The sequence below is a fragment of the Rousettus aegyptiacus genome, unplaced genomic scaffold (genome assembly GCF_014176215.1).
Source record: "Rousettus aegyptiacus isolate mRouAeg1 unplaced genomic scaffold, mRouAeg1.p scaffold_m13_p_6, whole genome shotgun sequence".
NCBI classification, from domain to species: Eukaryota; Metazoa; Chordata; class Mammalia; order Chiroptera; family Pteropodidae; genus Rousettus; species Rousettus aegyptiacus.
In genome coordinates, this window is record NW_023416309.1 from 1,430,714 (window position 1) to 1,456,511 (window position 25,798).

A 25,798-nucleotide genomic window follows, 5' to 3' on the forward strand; every position below is an offset into this window, starting at 1 on the left:
CTCACTCCTGTCTGCATAGCCTGACATCCCTGCTACCACAAAAAGCCACATGTGGCATTTCTGACAGCTTCCACTGTGTGACATGAAGACCCAGAAAGACTGAAGTTTAAGTACGAGACAAGAGGATGGGAAAACAGCCTCTTCCTGATCCTGTCCTGCCTCTCAGGAGCTATAAAAGTCAGTCACCTATGTGTTTCAGGCTCTTGTTCCCCTAACAAGACCCCTGAGGGAAATATCATTGGGTGGGACAATCAGCAAAAACAACTCTCAGAGACCAGCACAAGTACCAAGGACATCTGCCTGCTACACAGACTGGGCCTGGGACTAGCTCTTGGCAATGACCATAAACTCCAAACCTTGCCTATAGCTCAGCCTAGTCAGGGCTGAAACCACCAGGCAGGCCTTGGGAAACACATGGGAGTTGGGCCATCTACAGAAGCTCTCCTTGGAAGAACTTATTCCAAAGAAGAAAGACATGGAAGAGAATGTGGGATATGGATGCTGAATGATACCTAATGTGGCAGGCAGTATTCCAAAGATGTCTCCCAAGAGTGTTGTTCCCAGTTATCTCATCAAACAGTAACCTAGGCACTGCTTAAAGGGACTTTGCTGATAAAATTAAGGTTATGAATTGGTGGATCTTAAATTAGGAACATTATCCAGGATTACCTGGTAGATGCAATATAATCCCATGAGCTCTTAGTATCAGAAGAGTTGTTGCGAGAGATGTGGTGAAAGGAGGAGGCAGAGGGGACTTGAAGCAAAAGAGGGTCAGAAAGAACTGAAGGGTGAGAAGACTTGACCTCCTGTAGCTGGCTATGAAGATGGAGAGAGGGGTCCACAAGACAAGTGATGTGGATAGCCTCTAGAAGCTAAGAATGACCCTTACTGGAGGCCAGCAAAAAACAGGGATCCCAGTCTTACAGAAGTATGGAACTGAATTCTGCCCACACCTCAAAGAGCTTGAAAACAACTTAATTCCTAGATCCTCTAGAAGGTTGCCTATACCTTGGTTTCAGCCCTGTGAGACTAAGCAGAGAACCAGCTGAGTCATGCCATGCTCAGACTTTTGAGATAATAAATATGTGCTGTCTTAAGTCACTAAGTTTATAGTAGTTTTTTTAATGGCAGCAATAGAAAATTAATATACCAAATTAAACCAAAGCATTGCCAAGAAGAGATTCATCTCTTCTTATCAAAACAATGAAAAGAACAAATATGGAGACAATGAATAGCCCAATATTTTCTTACCCTTTCAGGACAGTAGGAAGGAATAGCTGGGACTTGAGATCTTTCTAACATGCACCCTTCATGTCTGGGACTATCACCTTGGCATTATAAACATTTGGGGCTGAATAATTATTTTCTGGTGGAGGGTGGGGCTGCCCTGAGTTTTGTAGGATGTTTGGCAGCATCCGTGGCCTCTGCCTCCTGGATGTGGTAGCACCCCTGACCCCAAGCCACAACAACTAAAAATGTCTTTAGATGTTGGCAAATGTCTCATGTGGGGGTAAAGTTGTCCTCTGTTGAGAATCACTATTTTATATAATCTTTTGAGGGCATAAATCAAAAATGTTTATAGTAAGAAAGCATTGATCTCAGCTGTTTTTCTTTTCAGTTGATTAGGCATTTACTAAATATCTGTTTACCTATATATGACATATCCAAACTATTATCCACTGTTAGCCCTCAGCAGCTAGATATTATGAATACATATGTATAAACATATATGTACTTGTATATGTATGTTACAGATATGTTTTAATATCCATTTTTTAAAATTTCACACAGTAAACATTGTTTCCATAATCAAAATAAAATGAACGTTAATTAATAAATCTTCAATCATGAGCATTTTCTAAATGGCTTCTCCAGGCATACCTGAGGTTAGGTACCTGGGGCTCCTTCCATTAAGGAGCATCATAACAGTGAGAGAGGCAGACAGGTGATATAGTGAAGATTGCCCTGTGTCCAGAAGCAACAATAGGAGGTAATAGCGGGTGGTGGAGACAGTGACAAGGGAAAGACCAGTTTTCTAGGTTTCAGAGAAGGGAGCGGTTGAGACCAGCTTCAGAGAGTCAGCTGCCAGGAGTCTAGCAGGCAGGATATAACAGGTAGATGAACTACCATGAGTAAGAACCTGGTGTAAGGTGTGAGGGGGACCTGCAAATGTGCTCTAGCCTGGAAACTTTGGGTTAGGTAGGTATATGAAGGACACAATGTTGTTGAAAAATTGCGTTGCTTGAACCATTACCCAAATCTGAAAGCAGTTAACTTGCTGAAAATTCTGTAGCAGTTCATTTGGCCAATGCATTTCATGCCAGTCCTTCTATCCAACCTCTGGAAGGAGCAAATCCCAGCTTAATAACTTAAGGAAGTCTCTGCAAAGACTCTGCCCATGGAAAAGACATGCCTCAGTTTTTGTACCTTGCTCATGCCCATCATAGGCAATCTGAGCTTATCTCCTTCTCCTTAAAATACAGGCTGCTTATTCAGTAAGAGCCCTCAGTTCAGATCCACTCCTATCCACCCTGTGGCTGGACAAGCTCTCGCTCTCTCTCATTCATCTCTGTGTGGTTCTTGCATAGCTTGCCAGCCATACTCTGCCCACTCCTCTGTTTTGCTGGAGCACCTTCTTCACCCACACCTTTTACAGAGGAGTTCATAAGACTCTGAGGTCCACTCAACCCTAATAACCACCCAACCTTTGGAAAGGGAAGATAATTTTGATGAGCACTTCACATGTGCCCAGCTCTAAGATAGTCTCTTTGCTTCTATTACCCCATTTAAGCCTTACAATAATCTTGTGGCATGGTTGCTAAACACCCCATACTAAAATAAGAAAAATTGAGGCTCCCAAAGGTTAGGTGACATGCCATTTAATATATGGTTACAATGGAATTAGAACTCAGGTCTGTTCTAGTCTAAGACATGTGCTTCATCTTTTCCATCTTTCTTAGACTTGAGTAAGAGTAGCCTTCTGCTAGTCTCACATTTTAGGGTTCCCTCTCTTACCTTCCTCCAGTCATACCAAGAAGACATTCCTTGGGCTCCCAACCCAGCTCCAGGCATCTCAGACCATGGACTTCCCTGATGACTGCCCCAGCCTGCTTCCTGACCCATGTACACTTCATCTCCAAGTTCACCCTTCTGACAGCTGACAGTGCCACCATTGTGCTAACCCTGAGGCTTGAGAGGTAAGGGTTTTGGGGAAAGCTTGGACATATAGGTTGGAATGTCCAAACACATCCACCAGGACCCCTCAAGATGTGGGATGTTTCCTTCGGGGTAGGCAGGCTGCAGGCAAGGGCCAAGGTGCTGAACTACAAGGTCAAGAATTTTAAATTTGAAACTGGTCTGCCAGGTTTGATAAAGATCAGTATAGGAAGCTAGAGCATGTTTCACCTAACAGTTTATTATCTTGATTTATACCTTTTAAACATTTTGATGCAGGGCATGTGGGTTCCATTTGCAGGCCTGCTCTGAGTGCACAAGTTCAGGAACATGTCTGTTCTTTTTGCTCTTTGATTTTTTTTTATAGTGAAGGGAGCTATCACCTCCCATGTGAGTGAAGAAAGTTTAGTTCTCTCATGTCTGATTATCTTGAAAGAATAATTATGATGAGTTGTATTACCTTTTCATGATCAACAAGCTCTTGTAAAATAACTTGTCTTTCTCGACACAGTTCCAAGAAATCTTCAGAATGCTGACTTTCGTGTAAAGCAGGGAAGAATGTCAGCTTGGTGCAGTCCACTCCCTCCTCACCTCTCTTGCTCTCATCTTCTTTCGGTGTCAGTTCATCTGCAGTAGCATAAAGGGACACACAGTTTTGGCATGAGCTGCCTGACATCACAAGGGGTGCTGTGCAGTCTGGCCTGAATCACTGAGAGGAACTGCGATGTTTCGGGACAGACGTGAATGGTGTGCATCTCAGTGTGTGCTCTTGAGGACACCACTCCTCTGACACTGTGGTATGGTGTCAACACCTTCAGGTTGATTCTCTCCAAAAGGTGTGCCAAGCCTGGGTGCTCTGAAGCTCTCCAATGACCACAGGACAACATTTTAAAATTCATCCTCATTAATCAATAAAGCAATGCCCAAGGCTGGGTTTACTTTACCTGAATTTCACTTTGTTCACTCTTTTAAAACAATGTTTTTAAAAAATTATGAAAGCATTATCTTCTTAATGTAAAAAAAAAGAAACCTTAGAAAACCCATGAAATTGTGAGAAATAAAATAAATATCACCCATTTCTCCAGAGATAGTGCTGATAATAGCAACTCCCATTCAGTAAACACTTTCTCTGTGCTGGATACTCTTGATGATATTTTCCTCCTAGTCCTACCCAGGTTGTAGATTTTACTTCATCCTAGTTTACAAATGGGAAAATGGAAAGAGGGCAGGTGCTTTGCTCAAGGTCATATGTCTGCCATGAACTAGAGGCAGAATCTGAACCAGATCTCTCTGAGTCCAGTCTGAGCTTCCCTTCCCCAGCCTGTTTGTCCTCACTGTTCGCAATTTTATTTATTTGCTTCCAATATTTTTCAGTACATATTTGTATAGGCACACATGGATATGTAATTTTTGACATGGTAAGAATTATATTGCATTTACAGTTTTTCTTTTCTAACATTTTTTCCTCAAGATTATATTATGAGCATTTTCCCATTTCATTAAACGTTCTTTGAAAATAATGTTCTATTGTGTGCCTCTTTCATAATCACCTAACTCATTTTCTATTTTTTAGAGATACAGATAGTTTCCATTTTTGTACTAACTACCATAAATGTACTGTGCTGCAGTCATTTGTGTACACATTTACACTTATTTCCTAAGGATGCACTCCTGAGAATGAACATTGGGTGCCAGCTAAATACATGCCTATGTGGATTTCTAGATCCTGCTCCTCTACCCCGTCCTGAGTGTCCACCTACCTGGAACAGGCACACTGCATGACTGTGAAGTCAAAGAATTACCAGTCATTTTCTTTATACCAAGACGCTCACCTCTTTGACCTCCTCCCCATCTGGGAGTCTCACATATGAATAAATGAAAGTGTCTGCTGCTCACAGCAGCAGCCATCATGGGATTTTCCCATGTAGGAAGAATGCTGTGTAGGTACAGGTGCCCATGAAGGCATGGTAGATAACCACGGCCCTTTATTCTTCTCTAGCTGAGCTCCCTACTGTGGGGTGGGTTCTGTATATTGGGGGTCAGAGGATTCAACAGCTCATGGACATAGTCCAATAAAATCAGCATACACTTTCCACCACTACATTCTCTGTAGCCATCCTCTCTGAGAGAAAGAGAGAGTAGGTAGACTATTGTTGTTGGTTTTGGGGTGGAGAGAAGAGAAGTAAGTGGATATGACAATGTTATACCAAGTCCTGCATCACAGTGAGACCCCCAAATTTGCCTGTGATCAGAGCCCGGGATCCTAACTTCTGGGCAATACTACAGACTGGCAAGAGCGCCAGTGCTAAGATGTCATTTATGTCATTTAGGAAAGGATACAACACTAGCTGCAGCCTAGGATACAATAAAACTTACAGACAGGGAGTGTCTACAGCAAAAGACAGAGTCTGGTGGAAATACACAAAATCTTTGTGTCTGTTTGTGTACTTGTATGTGTGGTTTGATGGGCTCATGCCAAAATGACCTCGGAAAATAAAGCCTGGATTTTCAGCAAATTGATTCAATCAAATTCTTCCATGAAAATTATACAAATAAAAAGTATACACAAACATAAAAAATGGCTCGGAGTACTTTTTTTTTTTTTAGTTTGAGCAATATAGTAATCCCCTTTATCTGTGGTTTCACTTTCCACAGTTTTGTTACTGGTGATCCAATGCAGTCTAAAAATATTAAATGGAAATTTTCAGAAATAAACAATTTGTAATTTTTAAATTGTGCACCATTCTTATTGGCATGATGAAAACTCCAGCAATCTACCTTCATCCTGACCAGGATTTGAATCATTCCTTTGTCCAGTGTATCCACATTTTATATGATACACACCTGTTAGTCACTTGGTAGCCTTCTCGGTTATCAGATTGCCTGTCTTGGTATCAGAGTGCCTGTGCTTATTTTACTTAACAGTGGCTCCAAAGCACAAGAGTAGTGATGCTGGCAATGTGGATATGCCAAAGAGTAGCTGTCATAAAGTGCTTTTGCACGTAAAAAGGTATGTATGTATAGGAAAAGACATAATGCATATAGTGTTAGCTACTGTCGTGGTTTTAAGCATCCACTGGCGGCCTTGGAATATGTCCCCCACAGATAAGGGGAAACTAGTGTAATAATGACTATTTTATCTGTCATTTTCATAATCAAAGAGTTTAGTGTAAAAAGTACTAAATATCTATTCTATCCATTTTTACTCAAAAACACATTCTGTTATTTTCCTCCTATGTATTTTAGGTCACATACTGAATATGCATCTGATCTGTGTGGGGGCACATTAAAGGTTTCCCCGATACGGCAAATTGATGAGATAGCTCCCCCCTCCCCCCCAAAAAAATTGTTATTTTTGCAAAGTTAATATAAAATTGTCCTCCTATGGGAGTGATGAGGTCTGAAATAGGTTCTTCTTCATTCTGGGGAAGACAATATGAAGAGAATCTTAGCACTACCAATTCTAGACTTGTTGCATTTTCTTCCTCCAAAAATATTAATTCTATATTTTTAAGAAGATATTAAATAAAACCAAGAATTGGCTTAAGTTTCAAATAAAGAACAGATAAACTGATAAACTGGATACCTTGGTTTAAAGCATTTGTTTGAGAAATAGCGCCATTTCTGTCTTGGCTTTCCTGAAATAACACCAGAGAAAAAAAGAGAAATTAAATCCTGGATACTACCTATATGCACCCGCATCATTCCACATATTCACAGACACACACACACATACACGTGACCCTTTCAGATGCAAGGGGAGAAAATGCTAAATTCCTAAAGGACCACTATAAAATGCAAGTATTAATGTTCCTGAGTCAAAGGGGAAAAACCCACAATCTTCCATTAAGCAGATTTACAGTAATTTCCAAAGATGATGCCAAAATGGGATTAGATAGCAAACTGGAAGTCTGTGGTATGAGCCACACTGGAGAGGGGATCAGGGGCCAGAGACCTGGTTCCATAGCTAAACTTTGGCTTTGTCACCTACACAGTATACAGGTTACTTATCTTTCCTGCCTCTATTTCCTAGGAAACATATTAAGGGAAAAATACTGTACACCACCAGATGTTTATTAACAGTACATTAAAAATTCAAATGTCTACCAAATAAATGAAATGTAATATTTTCATTAGATTTCATAAAGGACTTACTAGAGAAAAGATTCTGAGATTACAGACTAGACTATAAACCCATTGTCTTGAGTTGCAGTATTTGGAAGGCTACCTTTTAGAATCCTCTTAAATCAGAATTGTTCAATGTGGAAATGAAAAACTATTAACAGAGTTTTCTATATCCACTACCAATCCAACTGGCTCCCCCTCCTTTAGAAGGCAAAAAAATGTAAGTTTCATGACACAGAGTTCAAGCTTCATTACAGCAAACCTCCGGGGTCTGCCTAGATTCCATTGTTTGGGAATACAGTACCACTTCAATGTCATTTGGACTAGTGGGTCACTGGCTCAGGCTTGCAGAAATAGCTGAGTTCAAGATATTTCCATTGTAAAACTTGTTATGAGATTTGCTTGTGTAATAATGCCCATAGCAGTGCTGGTTATGACCGACTGCTCTGTGACAAATAACTTGTGTAAGCTGACAATGCCATCGCATGGTTCTTTCTAAACTCTGGCATTCAGATTCTTCCACCGAACTTTTGTGGATATCAGTGTTGTCTGGGTCAGAAGTATACGTATGAACCACTTACCTATTCATTCACTCATGCATTTATTCATTCTTTCAGGTTGTAGTTATAGCATTCCTTCTATGTTACCTGGTAGGATCAGTGATTATTTTCTTCTGTTAAACAGCATCAAGAATAAATTAGAGCACTCTTGCCTTTAATTACATACATTTTCTCTCAATCTGCCCATATCAAAGCTCTCCTGAAGCACACCAGGAGATGAAAACAACCTGAGATGGAAAAGCTACATCATCAGTACAGCATCATTTTCTTGCTGTACTGAACTCTTACCTTGAGCCTTTCTACACTCAGGGTCTCCAGGGGAGACAAGCGTCTGATGCGTTTCCTCATGCGAGCAGGTCCTTCTCTCCAGTCCAGTTCCCACCAGGAACAAGGTGTGGCTTCTGCCATTTGGCCCCACAAGCCCAGCTCCCCAAAAAGCTGTTCCTGGATCCTGGCCCAGGCTTTGGCTGCCTTGATGTCACCACATTTCCGCCTCTGGAAAGCAGAAGTGCAAAAATGTCACCCCTGGACATTTTTGTCACAGGCCTACCTGGCCCCAAATCTCCTGAAGTGAACAGACCAAGCCCCATAATTGTTTGAGAAAATTAGCCTCCTACAGGTACCCTGAGCACCCTCAGGGTGCGTAGTGTACAAAGAAGAAACTGGTTTCTTAATTTAGAGACCATTTAATTTAGGATGGGGGAGAAAAAAGCCATCCACCCTTTGGAATTCATACTACTGGGTGTTGGGCAGGGAGCAACAGGTCTCAAAGGCCCTGAAGTTAATCACTGGAGTGGGTTGAACAGCTATTCTATAAAATGGATGGATAATTTCATCACAGCCTCTGCCCTTCAAAAAAGACAGGGAATTTTACTACAGCCCACGTCCTTCAAAAATGACACTGAAAATACTCCTTCGAGTCCTCTGGACTAGCAGTGTGGTGGGAACTAGCAGACCAGCCAGCAGTAGATTGATTTGAACAAGTTATTCCTGTCACTGGACCTCAGATTCTCTAACTGTTAAATGGGAGCTTTGGCGTAGATGATGTCTAAGGGTCTTCAAAACCCTAATATCATATGATTCTAGAATGTTTAAGAATTCCAGAACGTTCACAGAAGCTAAAACCTTTGATATTAATGAAAATAATCCCAGCTATTTTCTATGAAAGTCTCATAGTTTGTATATGTGGTACTTGACTATTACAACTTCTGCTAGAGTATAATTCAAACTTTTATAAAATACATTGACATGCCCAAACTGCTTTTGTATGTCAAATTCAAGTTTGTACATCACCTATCAAGGAAATGTTTCAATTCAATTTAGGCAGTAGAATCAACACATGGTCTTTGGCATCGGATAAACCTGGGTCGTCATTCTGTTTTTGCTATTCACTATCTGCTAAACCTGAAGGAGCTTCAGCTTCCTCATCACTCAAATTTGCTTAATAATATTACCATAATAATAAAACCATGGGTGTATGTAAGGATTAAATGAGACAATATTTTGAAAAGTTTTATAGGGTTCCTTACCTAACTTAAGAGTTAATATTAATGCTGTGAATAAAGCAAGTCCTACTTCAAAATAAGATCATTTTGTTTCTCCTCAGTTCTTAGATTTATATCCAAAACATTTACAGCATTCTATACAATACTCCAATTGGTTAATAATGAACTCTAGAAAAAATGATGACTATCCAAAGCCTTTACCAGGAATTTGGTTACATAAAATAAAGACTTGGTTGTGGATAATATTTCAGCTCCCTGAAAATTTTCACTGTGTTTGCAGTAACATACTGAGAGCTTCATAGAGGATGAACAATCCCAAGCTATTGGGTTGTCTACCCTGAGCATCAAACCAGTCTTTTAAGAGCATCCTCTCCACCCCGAGGCTCCACTGATGTAACGATAGTGCATGGTGCCTGAGTCTTTATCACAGGACAAGTGAGTTGTCTTGATATCTGCAGCCACACAGATGTGTGTCAGTAATGAGACCCCCCCCCTCCCCAGAGATGAATGATTGCTAGTCCATGATAGAAAGCTACATGTGATCCCTGGACAGAGAACATGAGATGACTAAATAGTAAAATCCCTGAGTCCCTGTTCTTGCAAAGTGCTCTGTTATACCCATTTTCTGCACAATATAAGGTTCTCTTTCAGTTTAAAGCTCGAGTGGGCCAAATGCCACACTCAGAGGCAAGGATTATGGTATAATAGAGGCAGCTATGATTTTAGGCTAAATAGAAACTCTTAGGTAGCATCATTGAGATATTTATCTAGGCGACCTTCTCCACTTTCAGTTTCTGGTGCTTTTGGTGGAGCTGAGCCCAGTCCTGCTTTCATTCACCCAACTCTGGGGATTCTGAGTGATGGTGAATGGTTATAGGATAGGCTGGTGAGTATCATTCCTCAGGGTTGATAATGGTGCTCTTTGGAGCCCATACAAAGGAGACAGTACAGAGGGTTGGGTATATGAGTGCACATTCAGGGCCACCACTCCAGTCTCAGAACACCTTTATGTGCATCAGGAGAAGTATTCCCTGGGTAGATACAACCTACAGGCTCACAGCTCAGAAAGGAGACCGTGCCATTGCACAAGTTAGAAAATGGTTCTCCATTCATTACATAAACTCTTCCTTGTTCTGGGATGTACAGCCTGAGAAGCAGAATGTGAGTTCCTTTCAGACTCATGTGCTCTCTCATCCAGGTGCTCTGGTGCCTCGAATGCATTAGTAGCCTCATACATTTGTGTGTGTTTGTATGTGTGTATAAGAGAGAAAGAAAGGGAAGAGAGAGGAGACAGATTCCTTAGAGCAGAGTTTGAATACCTGGATCCAGCAATTCTTGAAGCCTGCTCTTTCCCTGAATTTTTCAATAAAACAAAACATTTTATTTGTTGCCAAAACCAATTTGAGTTGAGATTCTGATACTTGGATCTGAAAGAGCTGTGATAAACCTTAATGGACATACAGACACTGAGCAAGAAGTGGCAACACACTGTTGGCCCCTAGAGAGCACAGAAAAGAGTGTGACAAAACAGTGCCCCTCACATACTAAAAGAAAGGTTATTTCTGAAGTGGCGAGCACCTAGCAAAGAGCTTTAATCTGTAAAGACTGTAATGTTTTAAAAACAGCATAGGCATAAGGAAGCATTACTGTAAATTACAATAAAGACTTGACATAAGAATAGAACCAAAGCATCTGGACCACAGAGAAGAGAACAAATATAATTTGGAAAAGGCAAAGGAGAAGCTGGGCAGGGCCAGAGTACAGGCAACTGTTTTCACCAATACTTCTGGAGCGAAGAGAAATTTGGGAGATAAAAGATTGGAATTATTCAATTTCCTGATGATATAATGATGGAATATCATGTAATGACACTTAGGTTAACTTCCAGGGCACTGGGTCATGGTCATGTTATTTTCTCATACTGTGAGCTCTTGCCATCTTCAGTGACTTCTTAGTTGTGAGTAAATTGCCAAGTTAAAGCAGTCTTACATGACCTTTGACTGAGAGGCCTGTGGGCTGAGGCCCCTGAATCTTACTGTTACTACCTCATTGAGTGCGCCTGGGAGAAGCAGTCCTTGAAGAATGCAGCAGGCTTCATAAGCCTGATTTCTTCCTGGAATTTGAACTTGACTTTTCTGGAAATGGAGGGGGACCTGCATTGGGAAGTGTATTGCCTCTTAAAAAACAGGGTGAATGCTTCAGACCTCCTGCAGATGGTGATTACCTCTGCATTCCTTTAAACAGCAAAACAATCTGTCTTAAATATTTAAACACTTGGATTGTATCAGAATGTTGATTTTTGCAAACATACCTCAATAACAGTAAAAGTCTGTATAACTTTCTCAAGTACTCTCTGAACTCCAGTCAAGCCTGCTACTAAAAATGAGCCAGGCCACCTTCAAGAAGGCTGGATCCTTTCTGGGCTCAGAGCCTCTGCTGAGGTTCTGTCCTGCCCACATGAATTTTATACCCCTAAAGCTTCTCTCCCACTCCTGCCATGCTTGATAAACTGCTTTCTTGTAAGACAGCCTTGGGGGTTATGTTTCTAGACTGTGTGTTTCTGGAGTGCAGGCTGCATATCTCACAAATCCTTATTCCAGGGGCATGTTGTGGTCTCCCAAATGAGCTTATATGGAAGGAATTAGACCAGATTATGTGGCTTAAGTTGATCAGAGCCTATTACATTTCTCCCACCCTTGGGCACCACGATTTCACCATTCCTTGACCTCTCACTCACCCAATACATCTACTGGTTCCTTACACCCCACTGTTCCTCTCCTTGTAGTAGGATATCCTAGTATTGGCCTCATCACTCTGTTTGTGGTTATTTATTTACTCTTGGTCTCTCTACTGAGTTGTAAGAACACTCAAGACATACCAGTGTTATTGTAATCTCTGCCTGTTCTACACCTAGCATGAGTTTTGGAACAGATAAATTGTAAAGTAAATAATATAATTAGTAAGATTCTAATACTATATATTGTGTTCCATTATGAGCAATTATTTTTTAAAACTTTTGTTAACATCAAAACCAACTAAGATAACTTTTTAGCCATTCCATAATCACATATGGGACATCTATTCCCTGCCAACTACTGTCTAGGCACCTTATACTTGTTTTTACCCTTAATAGTTAGGAACCATTATCCCATTTTAAATATGAGGAACTTGAGGTTCAGACTGCAGGCCTAAGAAGAGGCAGACCTAAGATTCAAATAGAGATGTCATTGGCATGACAAGTAGTACTCTTTATCTAGACTGCAAAGAAATTATGTCTAATGAGGTATTTTAAATATCTAAACCTGCCCTCATTAGCAGCATCTCGTTGCACTTAGGATAAGATGCAAAGCCCTAATGTGGTGACAAGCCCTATTCACTCCAGCCCTGCCTCATCTTCACCCTTGTTGCTTACCAGTTCAGGTCATTCAGTCACTTCTTTCAGTTAATTGATGATATCCAGCTCTTCCTACTCTGGACTTTTCTCACATGCCCTCTCCTTAGCCAAAAACACTTCCTCAAAACACCTCAGCCCATTTCCTCCTTCTTCAGATCTCAATGTAAAGGTCACTTTCTTAGAAAGGGTCTCTTATCTGCCCTAATTAAGTTCTTTCCCTGTTATGATCTCTCCTTGTATCTGTATTTTCCATGTCTATTGCTCATCACAAGTTATAATGATGTATTTATTTGTGCAGTTGTTTAATGTATATTTTTCCTTTATAATGAAGATATCTGAGGATGAGGCCCATGTCTGTGTTTACAATTGTCTCTAGTTCCTAGCAAAGGGTCTGAGACACCCTGAGTATATGAGTGGATGAATACATTTCCTATCTCCTCAGTTGCTTCAAGTGTAGATCCAAATCCTCATGCACAGGTCATGCAAGTTGGACTGAATTGTTGACCACCAATTATTAATTTAAGCAGTCATAATTTAGACCAAAGTCTCTTCTGATTTTTTATTTTAGGTTCAAGGTGGATCCCAGTTTATTGTGTAGAGAAAGGAACTGTTTTGTTTTTTACCTGCACATGGTCTTTGTATAAAGATGCATAGAGCTCCTGACCTCTTCTTCTGTAGTTCTCGATACACGACACAAAGTTCTAGAGAAAAGAGAAAACAAGTCACAGTTTAATGATAGTTGTGATTTTAGATAAGAATAATTGCAGGATTTGCTGGTAAAATCCATAACAATCTCATGAACGAATGTTTTATCTATGCTGATACACTCACATACATGCATTCATGTTTGTGAAATATTTCTACTTGCAGCCATGATGAGTTAGCTGCAGCAGATTAATCTTCCTCCCAAGAATAACTTAAAAAGCTAGATTTGAATAATCTGCTTTAGAACAGCAGAGTGCTACCAAGAAGGCCAAGAATTAAGGAACCAAGATCTTGAAGAAAAGAAAACTCATGAGATGTGCCCAATGCCCAATATCTCTGGGGTTTTTTCCCTTGAGATATATTCAAGTTTGCAAATAGCAGGAAAGGCTGAGAAGCTAAAGTGATGGCTAAGAAGTAGAGAAGCTAGCAGAGCTTTTTAAAATCTCAGGTGGCTAAAGAGACAAAAGATAGAGTTCAGGCTCACTAAGTCATTTAGAACATAAGGAACCAAGAGCCCAGAAACAGGACAATAGAGAGAAATAAGCCCAGCTTTCTGCATTAATGTTCCCCTTTAAGCAGTCGTTGATTGATAAAGAGTGTGGGGTTGAGAGGCTGAGAAAATAGTAGAGCTTCCAGCAGTCTCAGTTTCTAGAAGTCACTAAGAGTTGGCTTGAAGGGAGGTCTCTGAAGGGTTGCACCATAGGGATCAAGGTAGACTGGAAACAAACCAGGCCTTACAAAGCTAAAACCCAATTTCCAAAAGCTCAACCTCTAAGTATATTATGGTGATCACTGTTACTACAAATGCATGCCAGAAGACAAAGTAACTCTTCTCTGGAGAAGTATCATATTATCTGAGATGCTAATTGAGAATTTTCGTACAAAATGTTCCATGATCAAGCAGCAATTACTATATTGCCCATAAAAAGGATCAACAGACAAATAAATAATAAAAACATACACACATGTATGCAGATATTAAAGTTATCAGACATGAATCTTAAATTAATGCAAATAATATGATCCAAAAATGTAATATGGAGAATTTTGCAAAAGACATGTACTATGAAAAATAACCAAATACAAATTATAAATCTGTAAAATAAATTAATTGAAATGAGAAACTTTATGGGTAAGTTTAACAGCAAAGTGAACACAACTGAACAGAGGATGAGCAAACTTAAATAAATAATCTTGCTAAAAGTATAATGGGATAAAAGTATGGAATATATTTAAAAGATAGAGTTCGATACGTGAGTAGTATGAGGAAAGTATCCTGCATATCAGAATTGAAGTATCAAAAGTAGAGGAGAGAAAGATGGATCAGACCCAATACAAAAAGTTAATGAGTATTTTCTGAAATCGGTGAAAGTCATAAGCCACAAATTTAACAAATTCTACAAATATAAAACAAGAAAAATGCAAAGAAAACCACACAGAAGCCCATCACAGTAAAACAAAAAAAAAAATGAAAGATAAAAAATATTCAAAAACACAGAGAAAAGGTCATATTATCTTTAAAGAAGGACAGTGAAAGAATGTAGCACAAGCAGACCTACACTAAATTAAATACAAAAAGATCTTTTCAGGTAGAATGTAAACTATTCCATACTGAAGCACGAAAAATAGGAATAAATGATGGAAGAATAAACATAGTAAAAATGACCTTATTATCTAAAGCATTATACAGATTTAATGCAATCCCTTTCAAAATCCCATCAGCATTTTTTAAAGAAATAGAAAAAAAAATCATCAGATTTCTACGGAAGGCAAAAGACCCCAAACTGCCAAAGTCATCCTGAGGGGAAAAAAACAAAGAAACAAAGAAAACGAGGCTGGATGCATCAGTCTGCCTGACTTCAAACTATACTACTAAATGACAATAATCAAAACAGCATGGTATTGGCAGAAAAAACAGACACACAGACCAGTGGAACAGAACTGAGAATTCAGAAATAAACCCATGTTTGTATGGGCAAATAATTTCTGACAAATAAAAAAGACGAAAACATACAGTGCAGAAAGGAAAGCCTCTTCAATAAATGGTGCTGGAAAAACTTGAAAGCCACCTGCAAAAGAATGAAACTAGACTTTTGTCTATCACCACACACTACAATTAACTCAAAATGGATTATGGACCTGAATATAAGACCTGAAACAATAAAATGCATAAAAGAAAACATAGGAACTAAACACAAGGGCCTTGGACTTAAAGAGGATTTTATGAATTTGATCTTAAAGGCAAGAGAAGTAAAAGCAAAATTAATGAAAGGGACCACATCAAACTAAAAAGCTTTTGCATAGCAAAAGAAACTGTCAACACGATAAAGAGACAACCATTCGAATGGGAAAATATATGTGCAACAAATGCCTCCGATAAGGGCCTAATATCTAAAATATAAAAAGAACTCATACAACTCAATAACAACAAAAACAAAAAAATCCCATAAAAAAATGGGCGGAGGATCTGAAGAGATACTTCTTTCAAGAGGACATAACAAATGGCCAACAAACATATATAAAGATGCTCAACATTGCTAGCTATTCAGGGAATGCAAATCAAAACTACAATGAGATACCATCTCACACCTGTTAGAATAGCTGTTATCTACAGGAAAAGTAATAATAAATGTCGGAGAGGATGCAGAGAAAAAGGAACCCCCACATACTGCTGGCAGGACTGCAAATTGGTACAGCCACTATGGAAAACAGTATGGAGGTTCCTCAAAAAACTAAGAATTGATCTACCATATGATCCAGCAATCCCTCTACTGGGTATTTACCCTAAAGACTTGAAAACTCATATCCGAAAAGATATTTGCACATCGATGTTCATAGCAGCATTATTCACAGTGGCCAGGATATGGAAGCAACGTGTACTACAACAGATGATTGGATAAAGAAGCTGTGGTACAGCCATAAGAGATGAAATACTGTCATTTGTGACAACATGGATGGACCTCAAGATAATCATGCTAAATGAAATAAGCCAGACAGAAAAAATTGAAAACCACATGACATCCCACAAGATATGTAGGATATAAAACTAAAAGCAATAGACGAATAGGACGAACAAGCAGAGACTCATGGACTTGGACAATAGACTAGTGGTTACTAAAGGGTATGAGGGAAACAGGGAGGAAGGGGATAGATAGAGTAAAAGGGGCCAAATATGTGGTGACAGAAAGAAATCTAACTATGGGAGGTAAACACACATGCTTTACTGTTGAATTGTACACCTGAAGCTTATTGGATTTGGTTAACCAATGCCGCAAAAAAAAATTAATTAATTATAAAAAAAGAATAAATGAAAAACTATGGAAATAATAAATATGTAAGTATATCTAAATGAATATTGGCTGTTGGAAGATAATTTCTTACACTTAAAAGATATGAATGAGGTAAATGAAAAGAAGTATTGTTTCTATAATTAAATTTCATAAATGGGGCTAATTTAAACTCTAATAAAGCAACTGTGCATTTTATAATTTCTGGAGTATCCACAAAAAATAACACAAAATATATAATATTCAGCTAATAGAAGGGAAGTAGAATAATTTTAAATAGCTGATAATATATTGAAAAAAAGAGCAAGCAACAGATATTACAAATGAAAAATAAACATTAAAGTGGAATTAAAATAAAAATGTTATTAATTACATTAAATATAGGTGAACTATGATCCAAATAAAAGCTAAACGAAGTTACACTGAATCAATAAACAAAATCTAAGTAAATTCTGCATACAGAAAACACTCCATGAAAAAAAGGACAGAGAAAGTTGAAAGTAAAAGGTTGAAAAAAGATAAAATGTACAAATATTAACCAAGAAAAATATAATATCATATTATATTATTTGTAGGCGTAGAAAATAGACATTTACATAACCTACAAAGTGATCACCTCAATAAATCTAGTACCCATCTGACACTTATTTACAGTTACAGTAATATTATTAACTATATTCTCTATGCTGTACTTTATATTCCTATAACTATTTTTATAACTGGCAACTTGTACATCTTAATCTTGTCCTCTTTTTCATCTTGCAACCTTCTCTCATCTGGCAACCATGAAAATGTTCTCTGTATCTATGAGTTTGTTTCTATTTTGTTCATTTATTTTGTGCTTTAGGTTCCACATATAAGTGAAATCATGTGGTATTTGTCTTTCTCTGTTTGACTTAATTTTACTTAGCATAATACTCTCTAGGTCCATCCAGGTCATTGCAAGTGGCAAGACTTCATTCTTTTTTATGGCTGAGTAATATTTCATTGCCTATATATATATATATATATATATATATATATACCATAATTTGTTTATCGATTTATCTATTGATGGACTCTAAAGTTGCTTTCATATCTTGACTATTATAAATAATGCTGCAATGAACATAGAGGTGCATATGTCTTTTCTAATTAGTGTTTAGAATTTATTCAGATAAATAACAGAAGAAAGATGTGGGATTGCTGGGTTATATGGTTGTTCTATTTTTAATTTGTTGAGAAAACTCCATACTGTTTTCCATAGTGGTTACACCAATTTATAATCTCACCAAAGTGCACAAGAATTCCCTTTTCTTCACATTCTTGCCAAATTTGTTGTTTGTTGATTTATTGATAATAGCTATTCTGACAGGTGTGAGGTGATATCTCATTGTGGTTTTGATTTGCATTTCCCTGATGATTAACGAATTTGAGCATCTTTGTATATGTATATGGGCCATCTGTATGTCCTCTGGAGAATACTCCTCCCACTTAAGAATTCTGTGAAATGTTTAAGCAAAAATTAATGTTAATTTTATAAAATATCTTCCAGAAAATAGAAAAGATAGGCATATTTTCCAACTTATTTTATGAAGCTAACAATATCCTTATATGTTAATACAAAAATCTTCAACAAAATATTAGTGAAGATAATTTAGCAATATATAAAAAGAATTATAGACAATGACTAAATGAGGTTTTTCAAGGAATAGAAGGTTGGTAAATAACTTGAAAAGTGATCAATGTAATCTGCCCTATTAGTAGCTTAAAGAAGAAAATTACATGATCATATCAATTGATGCAGAAGAGCATTTGGCAAAATTCAAAATTCATTCATGATAGAACTCTCATAAAGCTAGAAATACAGGGGAACTACCTCAACTTGATAAAGAGTATCTATAAAAACTCTACAGGTAATACCATATTTAATGTGAAACAATGAATTCATTGTAAGATTGGAAACAAAGCAAGGATGTCTATTTTCACAGCTTTTATTCAACAAAGTGTTCAAAAGTCTTAGATTTTACACCAAAAGCATGATTCATAAAAGGAAAAAGTAATGAATTAGATTCATCACTATAAAAACTTTTGCTCTGCACAAACCCATTTGAATAGGATGTAATGACAAGCTACAATGTGGGAGAATATTTGCTAGCCGTATATCTATCAAAGGACTAGAGCTAGAATAATATATAAAAAAACTCTTAAAACTCACCAGTAAAAAAAAAAAAAAAAAAAATCCCATTAGAAGATGTACAAAAGACAGGAACAGACATTTTACTAAAGAAAGTATATAGATAGTAACTAAGCATGTGAAAATATGTTGTACATCATTATCTTTTAGGAAAATAATAGTAAAAATTACAAGATATTGCTACATACATATCTGGATGGCTAAAATTAAAAAGTGACAACACCATATGCTGGTGAAGATACAGAAAAACATGAATTACTCATATATTTTTATTTGAAAGAATGGTGGACAGAAAAAAATTACAATTATTAAGACTTGAGTATTTAGCAGATAGTTTCTTGAAAATAAAAAACCTATTATCCCAAATAACCCAACTGACAGTATTTGCTTCCAAAGGAAAAATTTGAATTTCAAATTTCAAATATTAGAATGTTGAAAAACTTGTATCTGCCTCTCAGAGCATGACAGTTTCCCAGTAGCTAAAGACTTTCATGATTTTTCCATATTGCATAATGAAATGTGCCAACAGTGGGAGACCTACATAACTTAGGTATCCAATATTCCAGTGCATGTTATATGCATGTTTCAACGCATTTTCCAAAATCATGTGTCGGTTAAAATATTCATTCAAAGTACAAGATAGAACAATACATTTTAATGTAACAGAGTACAAAACTTTGACTGATATTGAAAACAATATAATTTTTAAAACCCCAATTACTATTTTGAAGTAGTGGGAATAGAGTGATTTCTTTGTTTTTTTTCTTTTCTTTCTTTTATTTGCAAAATTTTCCTTAATATTTCTGTTATATGTTTATATAAATTTCTAAGTAAAACAATCATTATGAACATTGCAAGTGACATAAAATGCTGAAAAATTTGACTAATTTTACATCGAAGGCAGAAGCCCAGACTTTCTTCTAACATGATGCTTTGGAGACCTGCAACAGGGGAAGAGAACTCTTGGGGAGAACTTGGACACAAGCAGCTCCTGCCAAATAGTAAATGTGCTATCTTGCCAAAGAGGGATGAGGCTTGTGTGACTGGCCCCAGAGAGTTAAGTAGGATCAGGGTAGGAAGTTTCAAGCAGGCAGACTTCAACAAGATATAGAAAAAAAATTCAGACTTCTATATTTTTCTGAGTGTTGCTGAATGAGTGTATGGGAAGTACAAAGAGTAGAAGTCAAGACACCTTGATCATTGGTCCTTACTAGCCACATTACATGGGCAAACAACTTAATATTTCTGACATTTGATTTTTCATATATGACATGAGGTTTACAGTGCCTCCTTTGTCTGAAGAGACATTATGCATGTAAGATGAGACAGTAGAAAGAACTTCATACACTGAAGAGTTACCCAGAGAGACTATTTTGGTGTAAGTCATGGATAAGATCAACTGAAAACAATTGATCTAAATGGTCTCTTCAAAATTAATATTGATAGAAAATGTTATATGAGTTTAGTTATAAATCATCTTTACTCTTCAAATAAGTACCCTGTCTACAATAGTTGCAGCCCAAGGCTGTTGATACCCTTGCTCAGATACTCCATTTCTAGCTTCATATTTACTTTCTGTTGTTAAGCTCAGCAAACATTCATTGTTCACGTACTATTTTTCAGTGCTGAGTTACACAGATGAACCCATATCTGGTTTTGTGGAGCCTAATGGAAGAGGCAGATGGTTATGAGCTGACATGGCCAATGTTGAGACAGAGCTATGCACAGGACAGGATGACACAGGATGCAGGACACAGATGAGGAGACCTTGACGTGAATCAGGTTCACAGAAGGCTCCTTGACTATGATGTTGCTTTAGCTGATTGTTGAATGAGAGGATTTCAATAGAAGTCTGACATGATCCCATCAGCATTTTTGATAACTCACTCTGGTAGCAGTTTGAAGGATGGATTTCATAAAGGAAGACTGGAAGTAGGGAGCCCCCTTAGAACACTGTGATGACAACGCATGTGAATTTTCACACCATGGAAAGAATGAAGCAAAAGAGTCTAATTCAAGAGCTATATGAAAAGTAAAATTAATAGGAATCGGTGACTGTATGAGATGATAAGAATTACTTCAAAATTTCTGGTTTACCTAATTGAGTGAATTAAATTAGACAAACTAAAAAAAATAGGAGAGATTACAGAACTAAACAAAAGTGCAAGTTGAAGGGATACGAGGTCATATTGTATTTGAAGTGTCAAATGTACGGCTAGACATCCCTAGAATAAAGCTCAGATGAGGGAGAGGTCTCAGGTTGATGCAGAGTTGTGAGTCACGAGTCAGGGTTTATCACATGAAAGGATAAACCCTGGGAACTGCTAAGATCCCCCATGGAGAGAAAGTAAAGAGAGATGAGACAAGGTCAGAAACCTAGAGAACACAAGGGAAATTTATGTCGGGAGAAGAAAGGTTAGAGAATTTTAAAGAAATTCAGGAAGTGAAATGTCATGGGAACCATGGGCCATTAACCATAGTAAATGTTTCAGAGAAATCCTGTAAGATGAGGCCTGAAAATGTCCATTGGGTCTGTCTGTAGAACTCAGCCATTGGTAACTTCTGCAAAAGTTATTGCACAGGAACGATTAGACAGCAATGATGTCAACTAGAAGTTTGGAGCTAAGGATAATGAGACAGTGAATATAGACAACTCATTCAATAAACTTAGTTCTGAAGAGGAAAAGAGGTGGGAGCAGAGTCATTCGATATAAGAGGAATAATACTATTCAACTATATGACTAGGCTAAGAGGAGCTCAACAGTAGATGAGAGAAGGTTGAAAAGCAAAAGAAAGAGAAAAGTTAGTGATGGTGCAGGTTCTATGGCGTAAGAGAAGAAAGGATGGGATTAGCAGCCCATGTAGAGGTTGATCTGAGCAATGAGAAAGGGAAAAGCTGGAGGGAAGGACTTGAGCACAGTGCAGATGTGGATGAGTTTGTAAGTGGAATACTGGAAAGTAAGGTAGTTTACACCTGGTGCCTTCTAGTTCCAGGGTGTGGTAGGGTTAAGATGGTTCTGCTTACCCTGAGAGCTGAGCAGAGCTCTGAAACAGAATGATGAAGTTTTCGAATAGTTGATTAGAAGGATGAGAGGAGGAACTGACCAAGAGCTCACTGATGTATTATCTAATGGTGCTGATCATTCAAATATTTACCTTTGATCCATTTCCTCAACATTATATCCTGTTAACTAATATTCACATAGCACTTTAGAACTGATAAAAGAGTTTCCATATGCATTTAATATTTAGCCTCCCGACAAATTTATATTGATTATTTCTATTTTACAGAAGATGAAACCAAGGACAAGAAAGGATAAGTGACTCCAACAGGAAGTGGCAGTGCCAGAAAATGAGTTCTTATACTCTATTACCACACACATTTTCACTCTGTAAATTTCAGTGCTAAGAAAACACAACTTTCTTATTGGTTATTGAGACCTTTCATGCCCTGGAAAGTTGTCACACTCAGGATATGGAGACAGGAGAAGGGCAATTTGGATCTGTTCAAGGACAAAAGCCCATCTGCCTGGGCAGCAGTGAATGTGACACATTGATTAGGGACAAATTCAGAGAACAGCTCTTACATGGCTTATTGGAGCTAAACAGCCTTTGCTTAGCAACTGCCTGGGCATTAAAGAGTTTGAGAACCTTTGAAGTAGAACAAAGGGTCTCCGAAGGCCATTCAGAGATTTGAGAGGGAAAGCAGATCTGGATTAAAAAGTCTGTACCCTGCTCTCCCAGTGCCTCTTTAGGGGAAAGTTTGGCTATGGAATACAGATCAGATCTTGGAATGGAGAACAGGGCACATCCCACCTGGAGAGTCACCTTTAAGTGAGTTGACCTCAGCTTAGCAATGCCCATCTTTGCCAGGGACATTTCTGGGGCTGGCCAGCTGCTAGTGACCCTCCTGCCCAAGCTGTCCCACAGGAAGTGTCTGCTGTCTACTGATGACAGTCATTACACTTGTTTATTTAAAGCATCATTAGTCCTGTATTCAGTTTTGTGGCATTGCAAAAAACGAGAAAAGCCAACATCTGAAGGCAGCCCCTCAGACCTTGCTCAGAAAGTTGGTACCAAAATTATAGTTATAGGCCCTGGCCTCCCCACCAGGCACCATACACACTAGGTCTGGGACTAAACTCAGTCATGGGAAATGCCAAGTCTTTACCTGCACTGTAGCTGTCCTGTGCTGACACCTTCTGCATTGCATTTTAATCCTTTGACTCACCATTTTTACTGCTAGTAATTTATTCAAAGGAAATCGTAAGATATATGCATAAATATTCCCTAGACAACATTTTCTGCCATCCTATTTATAGTAGCACAAAATGAAACAATTTAAATATTAGCATGTGAAGGGGTGGTTCAGCCTATGCAAAAAGTATTACACAGTCACACAAGTCATCACAAAGGGCTACCACTAGCCCATACAGTATCTTTGGGCCCCTTTGGGCAGACACTGTGCTAGACATAATTAGGTGACTTGAATAGTGGAACAAAGGCTGGATTTCAGTTTCCTTTTGCTACCCAACCATTCACTGAAGCCTTGGTGTCAAAAAGATTTAATGATAGGAGACCAACTTTATAATGTATCAATATTTTTAAAAAGAGATTAGAAAACAGTATGTTACCAATAACAACAATTAAATCTTTATAGATTTGCATAGAGAAGAAAAACTGAAAGAAATATAACGTGTTAGTCAATAGTACTTTCTGCCAATTATTTCCAGTTCTCTCATGTAGGTACGACCAATCTTCCTGCTACCTTTGAGTGAAGTGAGGCTGGGGAGAAGAAGCTATAAGGGCTCATAAGCAATTTGTTAAGCTCTTTTTGAACTGTCACAGCAACACTCAATATTCTAGATCATGGCTGCTCCATGACCAGTGTCACTAAGTGAGGATAAGTCACCAGCAGATTCCTGGCCAACTTACAATGTATTGGTAGCACAAGTGAGAAATAAATCTTTGCTATTTAAGGCAATCAGATTTGGAGGTGTTTATTACTACAACATAATCTAATTTTTTTTTTAATTATACACACCAAAATTGTTAGGAAGTGTTGTAGTAGAATTGCACTAAAACACATAAGATTCATATGGATTCATATTTGAGATCAGTGAAAAAAAATCAAGAACACTACAGTAAAAGCAAATATGAGGTCAATTAAACACTATGAGGAAAGTGCTGGAAAAAATTGAACAACATGATAAATAACAGGTTTAATGGATTATAGTCCATATTATAAATATGGATGAGTCCCTACTGATATAAATAACAGATTGAATAAATAAATGAATAGAGGGAAAAGACAAACCTTCTTTACAGAATTTCAAATAATATATGTACATACTTCCCCCACCAGGAAGTAGAACTTAATTCCTAACCCCCTTAAGGGTAGGATGAACTTCATGACTTGCTTCCAAAGAACTGAGTACGGAAAGGGAAAAATAGTAGCTTTACAGTGTCAAAATTTGGCAGGCACCACATGACCATGTGGTCTTGTACACTCCTATGCTGATATATGATGAGAAGGGCACTTCTCCGTGATCTTCCTTCTAAAAATTCATAACCCCAGGCTAATTATGAGAAAAATATTAAACAAACCCAAATTGAGGCACATTCCATAAAATATCTGACCAGTACTCCTCAAAACTGTCAAGGTCGTGAAAAACAAGGATAGTTTGAAAATTGTTACCAAATAAAGGAGACTAAGGAGATGGAATGACTAAAGGTAATGTGGTGTCCTGGATTGGAACCTGGGTTAGCAGGAAAACTGGTGAGAACAAAATAAAGTCTGGAGTTTAGTTACTAGTCATATATCAATGTCGGTGTCTTAGCTTTGACAAAACGTACCACAGTATTATAAGTTGTTAAAAGCAGAGGAAATTGGGTGAGGAGTACATGGCAGTAGTGAATATGAATATCAAAAGTATATAAAAATATTCTGAAATAAAAAGAATGTTAACAAATACAATAGAATTCTCACAATCATTTCACCTAAGCCTCATCATGAAACTGAGATAAAAGATATGAGTTCCTGTTCTCTCAGCTGGACACAGTCCTCTGTTTCCCATAGGTATAAACAGCTCATTAGATTGAGTGTAGTTCTTGTGTTTAAAGACAAATAATTTTTGGTAAATCTTGTTCCCCCAAATTGTGCAAGCCAACCACTTCATCAGATACTTAACAAAGAAATAGTAATTGATTCCCCATATGATGGAAAAGATGTCTAGTGGATGTATAGAAGGCTGATACAGAATTCACAAAACCACAAATGGTATCATTCTTGATTAACAATCTAAGAAAGTTTTAAGAGTAATGCTGATAACTTGATTTCCATTTTATGAGTATATTTTAAAACTTAACTCAATAAACATGATTTCAGTGTAGACAGTCTTTTTCATAGTTTTTTAAAGTTTCCAAATATTCACTAATAATTCCACAAAGGGAAAGCAATAACTATTCTGTTCAGTTTTAGTGTCAAATCTAGATTCCCTTAATGTCTGACTTTCTCTGGCCAAAGAAACAAGTGACGAGTTCAAGTTAAACTCAGGCAATCTCCTATTCATCAAGGTTGGAGTGAAACTGTGAATGTGGAGGAAATATAACATCCCCTGTGCATCACATGTTCTCACTCTCATTGGTCATTCTCATTGGGCACATTGGTCACTCATTGCTCATCTATCTTAGACTGGTGGGGCCTGAAAGAATGAGGGAGTTAATTGATTAACCATGCCATGTTCCTGGATGGCAGTGAGCAAGAGAGGGAACCATATCTCTGTGAATACTTTGTAGTTATAACAAGTAATTACTATTAATACTTTTCTCTTTCCCAGCATGCCTCCCCAGTGATCCCATGGTACAGCATA

General features: G+C 37.9%; 1 protein-coding gene across 12 annotated transcripts in view; it reads right to left on the bottom strand.

Moving 5' to 3' along the window:
* WDFY4 (WDFY family member 4) overlaps positions 1 to 25,798 on the bottom strand; it is a 271,485-nt gene that overhangs the window by 98,485 nt on the left and 147,202 nt on the right. For 11 of the 12 annotated variants that reach the window (XM_016142861.2, XM_036223477.1, XM_036223475.1 and 8 more), the window contains 4 exons: positions 13,382 to 13,459; positions 8,148 to 8,354; positions 6,761 to 6,812; positions 3,635 to 3,801 (listed from right to left, as the gene is read on the bottom strand). In XM_016142861.2, coding sequence (XP_015998347.2) covers positions 3,635 to 3,801; positions 6,761 to 6,812; positions 8,148 to 8,354; positions 13,382 to 13,459 — 504 coding nt within the window. Of the gene's footprint in view, positions 1 to 3,634; positions 3,802 to 6,760; positions 6,813 to 8,147; positions 8,355 to 13,381; positions 13,460 to 25,798 lie in introns of those variants that run through there. The other variant, XM_036223479.1, reaches the window with a different exon arrangement.